This window comes from Taeniopygia guttata, chromosome 16, assembly GCF_048771995.1.
Source record: "Taeniopygia guttata chromosome 16, bTaeGut7.mat, whole genome shotgun sequence".
Taxonomy (NCBI): domain Eukaryota; kingdom Metazoa; phylum Chordata; class Aves; order Passeriformes; family Estrildidae; genus Taeniopygia; species Taeniopygia guttata.
Window position 1 is genome coordinate 2,876,756 of NC_133041.1, and position 12,715 is coordinate 2,889,470.

Genomic DNA, 12,715 nt, shown 5'->3' on the forward strand with positions numbered 1-12,715 from the left:
GCTGCTTACTTGCTTTGGGTTGGAAGGACCCTCCTCCACAAGCATATCCAGCAGGGCAGCACTGGTCTTGGTTTTGAAGATGGGAGAGGACGCTCTGACCACAGTGCCCACGACGCTGCTCTCTTCCTCCCGAATCCTCTTCATGAATTTGCAAACCAGCTGTAGGAGAAGGGCAGGAAGCCAGGGATATTCCACGGAATGCTCCAAGCGTGGTGCTTGGCTGAGCAGTGCCAGCAGGCCCAGCCCAGGTGGGGATGGCTGCAGGTACCTGCGCTGTTCTGCGGAAGCGGCCACGGGTGCGTTTCTGCTCTTGTGTGCGCTCCACGGCTGCACCTGGCAAAGAGCGAGCGCAGCCCGAGCTGAGGGGCTGCGGGAGAGGCCGGAGAACACAGCCCAGCCCTGCACTGCCCAGGCAGGGACAGCCCTGCGACGCCCCAGGGCATGGAGCACGGCTGTGGGGTGTCTGCCCGGCCCCTATTCCATCCTGTCCATGGGCATGGCCCCAGGGGATGGGATGGGATGGGATGGGATGGGATGGGATGGGATGGGATGGGATGGGATGGGATGGGATGGGATGGGATGGGATGGGATGGGATGCGATGCGATGCGATGCGATGCGTCGGGATGCGATGGGATACGATGGGATGCGATGGTACCAGCATAGAATCAACAGTGCACCAGCTAGTGTAGGAATCCTGAGGATATTTAGAATAATGTTCTCATTCTCAATTTGGACATTTACACAGTGCTGGCAATATTTATATTTTTATACATTTATATTTTTATATATTTTTATGCCAGCAAGACACAGGCAGAGTTGACAATGTTTTAAAAGGTTTTTGTTATGGCAACAAATTAATGGAAACTGAAAAATTAATACTTAGGTACAAATACTTACCTTAAAACCACAGGCTGAGAACACTGTGGTGAAAGACAGATGAAAAAAAAAAAAATTATGCAAAGGGTTTCTATAAGGGTAAAAGATTGAAAAGAATGGTTGTGAACTGTTTTATACACTCCATTTTCCCATAAAAGGATCTGTGTGCTTTGTAAGCAAACTAAGAAAAAAATTACTTTCTACTGATTCTCAGCAAAAAGACTTTTCCTATTTCTCCTTAATTTGGACAAGACTGCCTTCACGTTAAAATTTATTCTCTTGCTCACTTACCTGTGTAATGCTTAGTCCCTGTTCTGCATGCTCATTTTCTTCACCTTTATGAGGCATACTCTCCTCATCTTCTTCTTCCTCTGTTTCTTCAATTTCCTGTGCCAAGATCACCTGTTTCTCTGTTAGCTTTTTTTCTCCAGCTGATTTTTGACAACTGTCCCCATCTTCTGGCACCAGCTGACAGAGGTGATCGTCCTGCTCTGCTCTGGGCTGGGATGTCCTTGCTTCGAGCCCTGGGGGTAATTTTGATTGCCACAATGTCAGAAAGACCTAAAGCTATTAGAGAAATGTCCAAAGGAGGGACACAGAGATAGTGAAGGGTCAGGAGGGGAAACCATACAAGAAGTGGCTGAAGGCATTTGGTTCTGCTGTAGGAGACTGAGGTCACACCTCACTGGCGGCTGCAGCTCCTCTCAGGGGCAGTGAAGGGGCAGCTCTGATCTCTGTGACAGGGACAGGACTCGGGGAATGGCTGGAGCTGTGCCAGGGGAGGATTAGTCTGGAGATTAGGAAAAGGTTCTTTCCTCAGAGGGTGGCCAGGTACTGCCCAGGCTCCCCACGGAATGGGCACAGCCCCAAAGCTGCCAGAGTTCCAGGAGAGTTTGGACAATGCTCTCAGGGATACACAGGGTGAGACTGTTGGGGTGTCTGGGCAGGGCCAAGAGTTGGACTTTCACAATCCCTATTGGTCCCTTCCAACTCAGGATACTCTGATTTTCCTCTCTTTGCACGATGCTCTCAGCTTGCTGCTCCACCATATGTTCACCTTCTGAAGCCTCGACTACTTATTTACAGTTAAAGCAGAGTTCTTCTGGTTACAATCCAAAGAAATACAGATTGAAAAACAACCAAGCAGAAACACCTGTTTGGACTGTTGAGGTATTATTTTGATCTTGAACTGTGGAGTCTATTGTGTCTTGCAAGTTCTAAAAGCAAAACAACAACAAAAAACACCCACCACAGCATTTTAAAATATAGATTTGCTTTCTTCTAAAAAATCCATATCCCTTCTCAAATATATCTATTTAAGTAAGATAGGCTAGTCTTGAAAAGATCACTCGCTATCTAAAGAACCTGTAACACTCAAATCAATTGCTGAAAATCTGTTACCTTGTAGTTTTCTGTTCAAAAGCCAAGTGAATTTGCTAAAATTCTGTTTGTAACAAGGACAGAGTTAAAAGTGCGGGACTGAGAAATGTTTTGGTTTCCCTCTGCTCTCTCTACCAAAAGCACTTTATTCAATGGCTGAAACGGTACTTTATGTAATCTGAATTTCAAAGGTAATGTAAATTTTCTCTAGAGTGAAAAAGTAATACACCAGTAGGGTTTTAAACCAGAAGAAATTTTCTTTTTACCTGTTTGAAGATTTCCTTCACATTAAAATGCTGGCTGATGGATATACTATAAGAAATCAACTCCCACAAAATAGCTTTTGGATAAGCCATTACTTCATTCATTACAATCTGCTTGAATGTCTCATTCCTGTCAAATTGAAGATCACTGTTTAAGAGATTAAAATATTAGAAATAAAATTAAGTGTGACTACAGTGCCCTTAAATCTAATTTTTTTGATAAATCTCATAAAACCTTTAGGCTAAACATTGTCATTGATCTGTTTATACTGAATACAATCACATCCTGGCTTGTTAGAGATTAGTTCATTACAAATAAATAAATGCACAAAAGTTAAGAAATATTTCCAATAAAGCCTTTTACATCCTTCCTTTTGGATGGGGAACTGTTCAAACTCTGCTTACGTAAGAGAGGTCAAATTACTGTCTTTCTTGGTAGTTCTACACTGTGCTCAGCTGTGACTGAGCCTTTCTGGTTTATTTTCATTTTACTTGAAAATAAAAACTAATGGTTCAAGCTGCGTCTAGATTCAAGAAAAATCGGTGTTTACACTTGTTTTCATTTACATTTGCTTTGTCTTCTAAACAAAGATAACTATGGGGAATTTAGGTATGTATTCAGATAGGTTACATTGTATTTTCACTTGGTCTGTTGCCTCCGGCTTTTTAAAAATTGTATGAATGATTATTAAGAGTATCAAACCACCACAATCCCACTATAAGGCATGTAAGACTGCCCCTCATGTCCATATTGCTCTTCTAATGTGCCTCTGATCTAACAGGCAGAAAAGACCCCTGGGTGTGAGAACAGAGCTGCTTCCTCTCGGGTTTCAAACCTGCTGCTAAAATGTTTAGCAAAAAGAGCAGTATTGTACCAATTTTTATTTGGTTTTTAAGGTTGCAAATGCCTAATCGCGAGAAGGATAACAGAGAGCTTACCAAAATTAAATACTTTGGCTACTTAAAGATCTTAGTCCCTGCAACTTTGAATGAGATCAAGTCTGTGAGTGCAGACGTGATGGTGCAGACCAACTTTTGATTCCTGTGATTCAAGAATCTGAACTACTTTTACCTTCTGAATAAGGCATGGATGTGATGGTATGCACAGGAATACTGATGTGGTATGGTTTTTGAATTATAGCAGTCTTTCTTCATCCCATTCCTAAACTGTGGGTATTATTTGCCTTAACCTTGTTCAATATGTGCATTATTTTATATTCTTATATCAAGTGAAGCACTCTTTTTTCCATACCTTCACACAACAGCATAAACAAGGCCCAAGTAGTACAACCAGTGTTAAAATATGCTTTACTTTTATACAAAATTCATACCTAGCTCTAATTTGATCTAGAGAAGAAAGGGCATTCTCTAAATATTCCTTCAGCTCTTCTTCACAGCTTGCCATTTTCATTTTTTCCAAACTTGTATCCAGATCATCTTTCATCACCTAAGGCCACATTAAAAAGCTAATAAAAACAGTTTAGTATATACTAAAATCTCCATAACTATTTAGGATTCAAGTAATTTGATTATGAATGTATATTCCACACCAAGACCTTAGCAAAACTTATCATCTGTGAAGATCTTCCTTGATAATGAACAGCTCTGACACAGCCACCCCAAGCTGGCTGTTGTAGCTATGAGAATTTGGCATCTGACCGGACTCCATACCTGCACAAGATCTCATAATAGCAACTTACAGCCACTTTGTACAGAAAGCAGCAGTGATCTTTAACACTTTTGCCATATCAAGAATAAGACAGGACTGTCCATTCAGTGTGAATCAAGCATTTAGCAAAAATGCACTTGACGGAATGAAACTTAAAAGTAGAAATTCCAATATAAAAGTCAGATATTTCTAGCAGCTGTTTTGAATTCCAGAGGGTTCTTTGTATTAAGAAGACTTTTCTTTACATTATGCCACATCATTGTTTTTATGTTTATATCTGTATTATGTCATCCTGTTCCAATCTGTATTTATCTACTTTTTCCTCAAGTACATCTTCCTGCTGTGACAGTTTGAGTAGATGGACATCCCACAGACCCATGGCCTCCTGAACACAGCTGTACAAGCCTTGACAATGCTGCTCATGCCATCTAGCCATCTCCTTAAAATCGCTCTAAAGAAAAACATTCCAGTGAACAACTCATTTTTAAACTGCTGGAAGGTGAAATGAATGAATAAGAGGATATGTAACATGGGAAAAGGCTGCATGGAACTATACAAATGGTGTTCAATATTGTGTCTTCTATATGGTGACTAAAACGAAATCCAAGTAAACTGGGTAAGAATGTGGATTTTTATTCTACAAGCTGAGAGTATCAAAACTTCTGTTTATTCTGACATGGCAAAGCACTGAATCATATTCTACAATTTATCTCTTTAGGAACAACTGTGTGGTCATTTTTATGTATAGAATCACAACATTTGGGAGATCATTTAAATCTATTCCTCTGCCTTCAGACAGACTGGGCCATACGTCATTCATACCTATCATATGTATTTCAGATATAAATGATAATAAAAATGCAATATATTACAAACAATAAACACAGTAATTATGAACTCTTTCATGTGAAACTCTTCCACACCAAACCTGGTTTCTTTGTAGTGTTTAGTCACACTATGGAGCTCTTTCTAATGTGACATCAATAGCCTACAATGTAGAAGGCATTGCAGATAGGAGCACAGAAATAACAGACTAATGCCAAGAAGATAAAAGCAAATGTAATTAACATACATCCATGTGCTCCAGTTCTTCTTCAAACCTGTGTTTTAGTTTCTCAGTCATCTGAAGCATGTTGGAATGTACAATTTCAACATCTTCTACTGTGCAAATGTTCTTATCCAACAGGGTCATCTAAATGAAAATAATAGCAAATTATTGACATGCATGACTTTCAGAAAGCATGACTAAACTTAGTGTTTCTTCTCTTGTGATGGACAGAGAAAGACTCAGCCTCCTATATCCCACATTTGTTTACTAAACACTACAATTACACTGGATACAGAAGGAGAAACTGAGACAGAGAGCAAGACAGATTTGCCAAGATAGATTTAGCACAAAGGCTGAAGGTCCTTACATTCTCCACATAAACACAGGACAGAACCCCCTTCATTACTGGCATTTGTTACAGCTTTTACACATTTCAAGTACAAATGCCAAACACTACTGTGAAACTAAATGGATGGTTACTTTTTGAACTGAGTAAGACAGAGGTTAAAAACTAATTTCACTTGTTATCTCAGTGTTTGGTGGATCCTCAAACACATTTTACTGTAATGGCACACTGTACCACGGCTATCACACCCAAAACTGGGACACTCACCTTGCAGGTCTGCACTTTTTCCTGACATTTGCCCTGCACCAGCTCATACTGGACACGCAATTTCTCCACAAACTCTGCACTATGGGTGTCTGAATGGTATGGAACAGACCACAGTCAACATTCTGTATTTCACAGTGCAGTGTGAAAAGGAAACATGACAAGAGGCCATGTGCTGAATCTCAGCAGAGGGAACAGATCCCAGCAGTGTCACACATCTGTGTGACACTAACAACCAATCAAATAAGATGCTTTAATACACAGCCCTTTATAATCATGCTTAGAAGTAGCAAGTTATTTACAATTGCTACCAGCTTCTTTGCTACCATACGGGCTACAAACATCACAACAAGACGTGCTCTGGAGCAAGAGAAGGCAGGCACACAGAGGGAAGGCACCCTACAGGACATAGAGAAAGGAAGTACCTCCAGTACTTCTTCCCCTCTTCTTCTCCAAGAGTTAAAAAGGAGTATATTTTTGTATGATTGAAAACTGCTCCATGTCAAAATTAAACTTTTATTTCCCCAGATTAATTCTAACCAAGCCAGTTCCTGCTAGATGTGACCATGTACAAGTGTTTGTACCAGCCAAAGGAAAGTGATGTCACAGGCAGCTTCTTTGGGTCTTACTGCCAGCTCAAAGCAACTGAGAAGGCGGGATGGAACAAAGAATAGAGCAAACGTGCACTTTCAAAGCAACTGTATGCCTCATCATTGCCCAGGAAAAAAGAAAGTATTGCTTGAATTCCAGACTGTTTTTATGATTTCCCAACTTACCTATACTTGTGTTTAAATTCTCCAGAGTTCTGTACCATTCATTTAAGTCAGATTTTGTATGTGTTGGAGGCAACAAGGCACTATCAAAGTAGTAAACAAGAGTCAGGTATTCTAAAATACAAACCAGTCACGTGTATATAAAACTATTAAAAAATACAAAATTATGAATCAGAGCATCCATGCTACTGTGCTTTATTTTATTTACAGCCATCTTGCAATGAAAATCAACCAAAGAGACTGTTGTTGTTCAAGGCCAACTGTTTACTACCCAACAAGGAACTGTTATCTACCTTGCTCCCAACATCCACTGTAAAAAAAACTCCCTGTAAATACAGTAATGCATTGCACCCAAAAATGCTTTTTGTGTTCAGGATGGATATTCAAACACAGCAGTGTCAGATTTCTATCCATATTCCTCTCTGAATTTATTACACAAATTAAACCCCTTGGAGAAAAAAACACCAACTTCTAGTTCTCCACCCATCTTTGTCTGCCCATTTCTACCAGTTTCAAATGTCAGTAATATTTACTTTTGCATTCCTGCATTTTTAGCCCACAATCACCACTTCTTTAGTGTAGCTGGTGCAGTGAAAATCAAGAATGCTTTTCCATTAAAAAGAGCTGTAGAAAAATAGGGTTTAACCCTGTCTTACTGCTGAATTTAACAATCACACACTGACAGAAAGCAAAGTGCATTTTGTAGCCAAGCTCCTCACATTAACTCCAGCAAGAACTGTTTTCCTTTATGCTATATCCTCTTTTGCCATACCCAATATGCTGCAAAACCCTCAGTCTCTGTTCACCAAGTACAATTTGCTCCTTAATCATATTTTCCATTTCCTCAGCTCGGGGATTCTGTACTTCTTCACTTGCCATAAATACTCTGCAGGATGGAAAAACAGATACGTATAATGGAAACATGATATCAAACATGATATCATACATGATATGTATAAAGAAAAAATAACTTTTTTAAACTTGTGGTTTTATAGAAACCACAAGTGAACACTAGTCACTTTGTGTTATTCATTGTCCAAAATAAGATTGCAAAACTTCTGACCTGAAGCTCTGAATAACACAGTTCTTTTGGATGAGCTTCCAGTCCTTGACTCTCTCTTGCCACTTCAGTTGATGCAATTTTTCTTTCTCAAGCTCCGATTTCATTAGATTAAAGAGCAGCTTGGCAGTTGCCCTCTCATTACCCAGCAATGCTCTGTTTATATTCTGCATATTAAAAAAAAAAAAAAAAACAAAACTAGGAGTAGAAGCAGCATACAACATGCAAAAAACGAACAAAAAAATATATCTTCTACAGAAAATGAGGTGAAAAAAGAATACAAATTATTACAAATACCCTGCAAAGTAGAAATCTCTCTATATTTCAGTGATTGATAGGCAGAAAAAATTGATTTCAGCTAGGAAAAAATACATTCTAGGAATATTCAGACTGCTATCCTGTTCCAGGTAAAACATTTACCATTGCCTTATTGTTTATGAGCTTGTGAACATCAGCTGCCAAGAAGAAGGAAATTTCCTCCAGTTTCACTGTATACTTGGTCAGTACCTCTGTTATCTGTGCAATGAAAGAATAAAGAAAAGAAACAACAAAACGTTAACTCAAATATCAGTATCCCAAATTAAAAAACTACACGAACAAGAGAATTTTTTCCATTAAAATTAATTCCATTCGATTCATTCATTATTCATTAATGATTCATTAATTAAAACTATTAAAGTGAATTAAAATTATTGGATGACACACAGATTGAGAAGTAAATTTTAAAATATTAATCTTAGTTACTTTAAAGACTAACTTTTTCAGTAATTCATAAAAACAGTAACTAAAACATTCTAATTTGCTACTACTCAGCTGATTGCTCTTTAATACCTGTGATAATTGAGTGCTCTGCAGACTGGCCATAATATGAACTTAAAAATCAAACAAATTCCTTTCAAATATCTGAAGGGAATCCACCAGTTGCCTGTTTTGAGTGAACACAAAATTAAAGCAAATGTGTTCATCTCTGACATTTATCGTAACTAATCCAACAGAAAGGTTACTGGTGGTACTCTTGGACCTATTCATCGTACCTGAATTACAAAAAGAGAAGCAACTGGCACTGGTAGAACAAACAGCTCTTCTTTGCCTACAAGGACAGTGCAGCAAGCTCTTCCACAGTCTATTTTTTAAATCCAAACATTTCCTATGATGTCCAATGACTTTTACAGGTTAGGCTGAAGACTACAAAACTGCAACATGTCTGCTAGCGACATCCAGCCAACCCAAACTAAAATCAAGCTAGGTCATGTCTAAGCTCCTTCTCAACTGCAGAATGGTTATGTCCCCCCCAAAACTAACAGACCAAATCAAAGTTTGACCTACACAACCCTCCAGGGAAATAAAAGCAGCTTGTATATTCCTTGCACCTTTAGCATAAGTAATTGTGAAACACCTTCAAACTAGGAAAAAAGTGGCTTCTCCTGATATGTGGGTATAAAATGAATAGTTTATTGGGGAAAAGAAAGCAATCACCACACAACAGAACTACAGGCAGACCTCTGACTCCTTTGGAAACAAGCTACTCTTTGCTCTGCACCCAGCATTGTATCAGCAAATACCAATCTTATGCTTAAGTAACAGTTATTAAGACTGCAGCTCACTTTCATGGCTCGACTCCTTTCAGTCTCCTTTAGGGATGCATCCATTGCCCTGATACACTTCCTTCTGTTTGAGGACTCCTCGTGTATCATATTCCAGAGTTCTTCCAAACCCTGCAAAAAAAATGTACTTTCAATTTCACTGAAAAGTGAAAACACATAAAAGAAAATTTAAAAAGTAAAAACCCAATAATTTTGGACTCCAGCAAGCCATAAGAAGATGCTACGCAGAGCAGATACAAGTAACTGCAGTTGAGCCAATGCTGAGTTGCCTTACTTCAAATGAGAAGGCTTCCAAAGCCATGTCAGATGCAACCTTTTCAAACAGAAGTTTACTCTTTTCATCTGATTTCATCACTTGAAGCTGAAGGAGTTCTTGAAGATTCAAAACAGAGGCTGCCATCTCCTATAACAGCAGGTCAGTGTGATCATTTGAATCTTGGGCCCTGACCTTAGAAGAGCTCCAGACTGGATAAAAAACTCCTGCCTTACCCTGCCAATGCAGCCCAGCTCCCGCTGCATTCCCATCACTGCTCTATCGCGATGCTTTTGCCGCCGTTCTGCCAGGTTCTTCCATGTACTGCTGCCTGTTTCCTCAGGAACTGCCAAGGAAGAAATGAGGATTCTATAGCCTGGAACTGTTGCTGCAGAACATGGGATGCATGAACAGTAAATGCCAAAATCTACACTATGACCGCTGTAGTTTGTGCAGCTTTCACAGTGTGCAACATCTTTCCAAGGGAAGTGCAATCTTAGCAAATGCAGGTTAAAAATACTAGGGCATATTTTAAACTTCTGATTTTCAGAAGGATAACAGCATAGAACTATCAATTAAGCTCAGGTACAATATAAAAAATTTGCAACATTTCTGGAATGAGATCTGATTACATCAGAACTGGAATTTATCATCTAAACATAACATGTGATTGACCAACAATTTCACAACTGTCTTTTTTTTTTCTATTAGAAGCCTCATCATCTTCAAAATTACCTACATAGCATCAAAAATGTGTCAGGCCATTTCCCAAGCTTGATTTTTGTTACCTTGCAGGAGAAAGAGTACCAACGTGGGTGTAACCAAACTGTGTACTCTACTCCCCTCTACCTCATTTTATGATGACCTGCTAATGATGGGTGGTTTTCAGCACACCTGACCACAAGGATAAAAGTGTTAAAATGAGAGAGGCAAGCCCTGCAAGGTGAGGTGGTATTTCTTTATCCTTAAAATGATTCAGCTGGGGAAGCAGCTGCACCATCTATCCAGCGAGGGTCATCTGTGCTAATGGGCCATAATGAACTGATTATGCAGTAGCAGAATGGGAAGCTGAAACGACTATCATGTACTCCAAAAATATTCTAGCATTCATGGGATTACATCATTCCATTCTATGATGAAGCTCCCTGCACTGAGGGATGTACCACATGAACTCCACTGTATATAATTCAGGCAGTCTGGGGACTTGGGACACCACCACCACTGGATATCCAGAGGAGGATCTGAACTTCCACAGGGCCACCCGTTGTGGCAGCACATTTCTCCCTCTCTCAGGATTTTTCATAGAGGTGCACAGAGAGAAATTAAAGAGAAAATAATTTCTATTTCTGCTCCTTGTTTTTCTCATGTGGAATGTGTTCGGAGAATTGTTTACCTAGGGTGATTGCTTGATTGGATTCTGGTGAGGATGGTTTGAGCCTGATGGCCAATCCAACCCACCTGGGGCTGGACTCTCCAGAGAGGGTGACGAGTTGTGTTAGAGATATAGAGTTAGAGAAAGTAATATGTGGTTTTAGTATCTTCCTTTATATAGTATATTAATGTATTTTAGCACAGTTATAATAAAGAAATCATTCAGCCTTCTGAATTGAGTCAGACATCATAATTTCTTCCCATTGGGTTCGCCTGCATTTACAATAACCCATTCTGACAGGACTGCAACCACTGCAACCCCGACCAACAGGGTGCCAGGTGGTACTCTGACTTTGTGGTTTAAAATGATACAGTTTTGCTGTATCATTGCATTTGCTGTAATCTTTCTATTAAATTGTAACTCCGGTTTGAAATCTCTCACAAGGTAACAGCTAAACCTGTTACATGTACCACATTTCCTGTGACTGTAAATTAAAATAGATGACATTAAGGGAAACCAGTTTTACCAACTACATCAGGCAGGCCTCTGACTTCCTCAGCTGAACTTGCACCTACGTTTCCCCATGCCTCTGGAAAAGTTGTAGATTGTCTGAAACAGAAAGAGAATAAAGCTTCAATTTGTATTAAAAATGCACCAGAAGAAGGACTAACATAATAGTATAATACACTTTAATTGGCAAAATTTAACATTAAAGTGAACATAAGTATCATTCTAACTTTAAAGAATATAATTCAAAGAATCAAAGTTGCCTCTTCTGAGATGAACTGAAGTCTGGGTAGATCCCAATTCTAAATCTATTAGGATGGCATTACAGCAATATATGCTAGATTTAGAACATGTAAACTACAGAGACTTACAGAATAGCTCTAAAAGGTAAAAAACCTAGGAACTCTTAAGGAGACACTGGCAAGAAATGTGGAAATAGCCTTTATCTGCCCAGTGCTTTTCCCAACAGCTTGGGCACTGTGGTTGTCCTTGGGGTCAGTGAGAATCCCTGTATTGCTATTCAGCAGCTGGATCAGGGTGAAAAAGGATGGATTCATTAACTCCATTCTTGTTCATTACATTATCTTACTTCATCATCATGTAAGCCATTTACTTGGAAATACAGCCTAAGAAATATTTGTCAGACTGGGTGTATATCTAGATTGCTAAGAGCAAAGACAATTTCTTTTTAAAAGGAAAACCATACAATATGTCTGCCATTGCAAATATTAGTCTGGTAGCCTGCACTTCAACAGGCAGCAAGCAGTTCATTACACTAAATTTACATGTGGTGAGGAGACAATCTGTTACAAGTCCTTAGTGCTATGAGCAAGAATACACGAGTATATAATTCCCGGTGAAAATCTGTCCATTTCATTCCTTTAGTTAAGAACATATAATTGGGGTTTTATGCTTCTGTTCCCTACCTGTCTGACTGTGGCTTTTTTGTGAAGTCACTGATGGGTGTTGTTCCAACACATTTCTGCTGATTACTCATCAGAAATGGCATGGCATCAGCAAACATTTCTGAATGCCTATTTTGTGGTAGATAGGGACAGGCGGAGCGGAAGACCAACACGGGATGTGACGGAAAGATAGACCCATCCCCCTCTCTCCCTCTCTCCCCCACGCTGTCTTCTAAAGCCTCAGAGGAATGCAGCCACACTGGCCCTAGTAAATTTCCACTACCCACTAACCCCTGAGACCCCCAACCCCCCTCTGACGTAGCAAAGACCCCTAAAAACTATTTAAACCCACGAGATAGGATAATAAACGCTTTTCAACCGTCTGCCATATTGG

At 39.5% G+C, this 12,715-nt stretch overlaps 1 protein-coding gene and 1 long non-coding RNA gene across 3 annotated transcripts; both read right to left on the reverse strand.

The window, feature by feature from the left end:
* Window positions 1-2,029: 2,029 nt before the first annotated feature.
* On the reverse strand, window positions 2,030-4,164 carry LOC140685206 (uncharacterized). Its single transcript, XR_012058486.1, has 3 exons — window positions 3,852-4,164; window positions 2,524-2,668; window positions 2,030-2,094 (listed from the first exon to the last, which is right to left on the reverse strand). It is a non-coding gene; the product is annotated as an uncharacterized lncRNA (long non-coding RNA).
* A 674-nt stretch (window positions 4,165-4,838) lies between these two features.
* LOC116807405 (coiled-coil domain-containing protein 180) lies at window positions 4,839-12,445 on the reverse strand. Of its 2 annotated transcripts, XM_072936476.1 has the most exons (11): window positions 12,343-12,445; window positions 11,436-11,518; window positions 9,774-9,883; window positions 9,559-9,687; window positions 9,285-9,395; window positions 8,101-8,196; window positions 7,684-7,847; window positions 7,393-7,506; window positions 6,624-6,703; window positions 5,851-5,939; window positions 4,839-5,381 (listed from the first exon to the last, which is right to left on the reverse strand). In XM_072936476.1, exons 1-11 carry the CDS (start codon window positions 12,438-12,440, stop codon window positions 5,253-5,255), a joined length of 1,203 nt encoding a protein of 400 aa, XP_072792577.1. In that variant the 5' UTR covers window positions 12,441-12,445; the 3' UTR covers window positions 4,839-5,252. The 2 variants fall into 2 exon arrangements, with proteins under 2 accessions (XP_072792577.1, XP_072792578.1); XM_072936477.1 differs by lacking the exon at window positions 5,851-5,939.
* Between the last annotated feature and the right edge of the window lie 270 nt (window positions 12,446-12,715).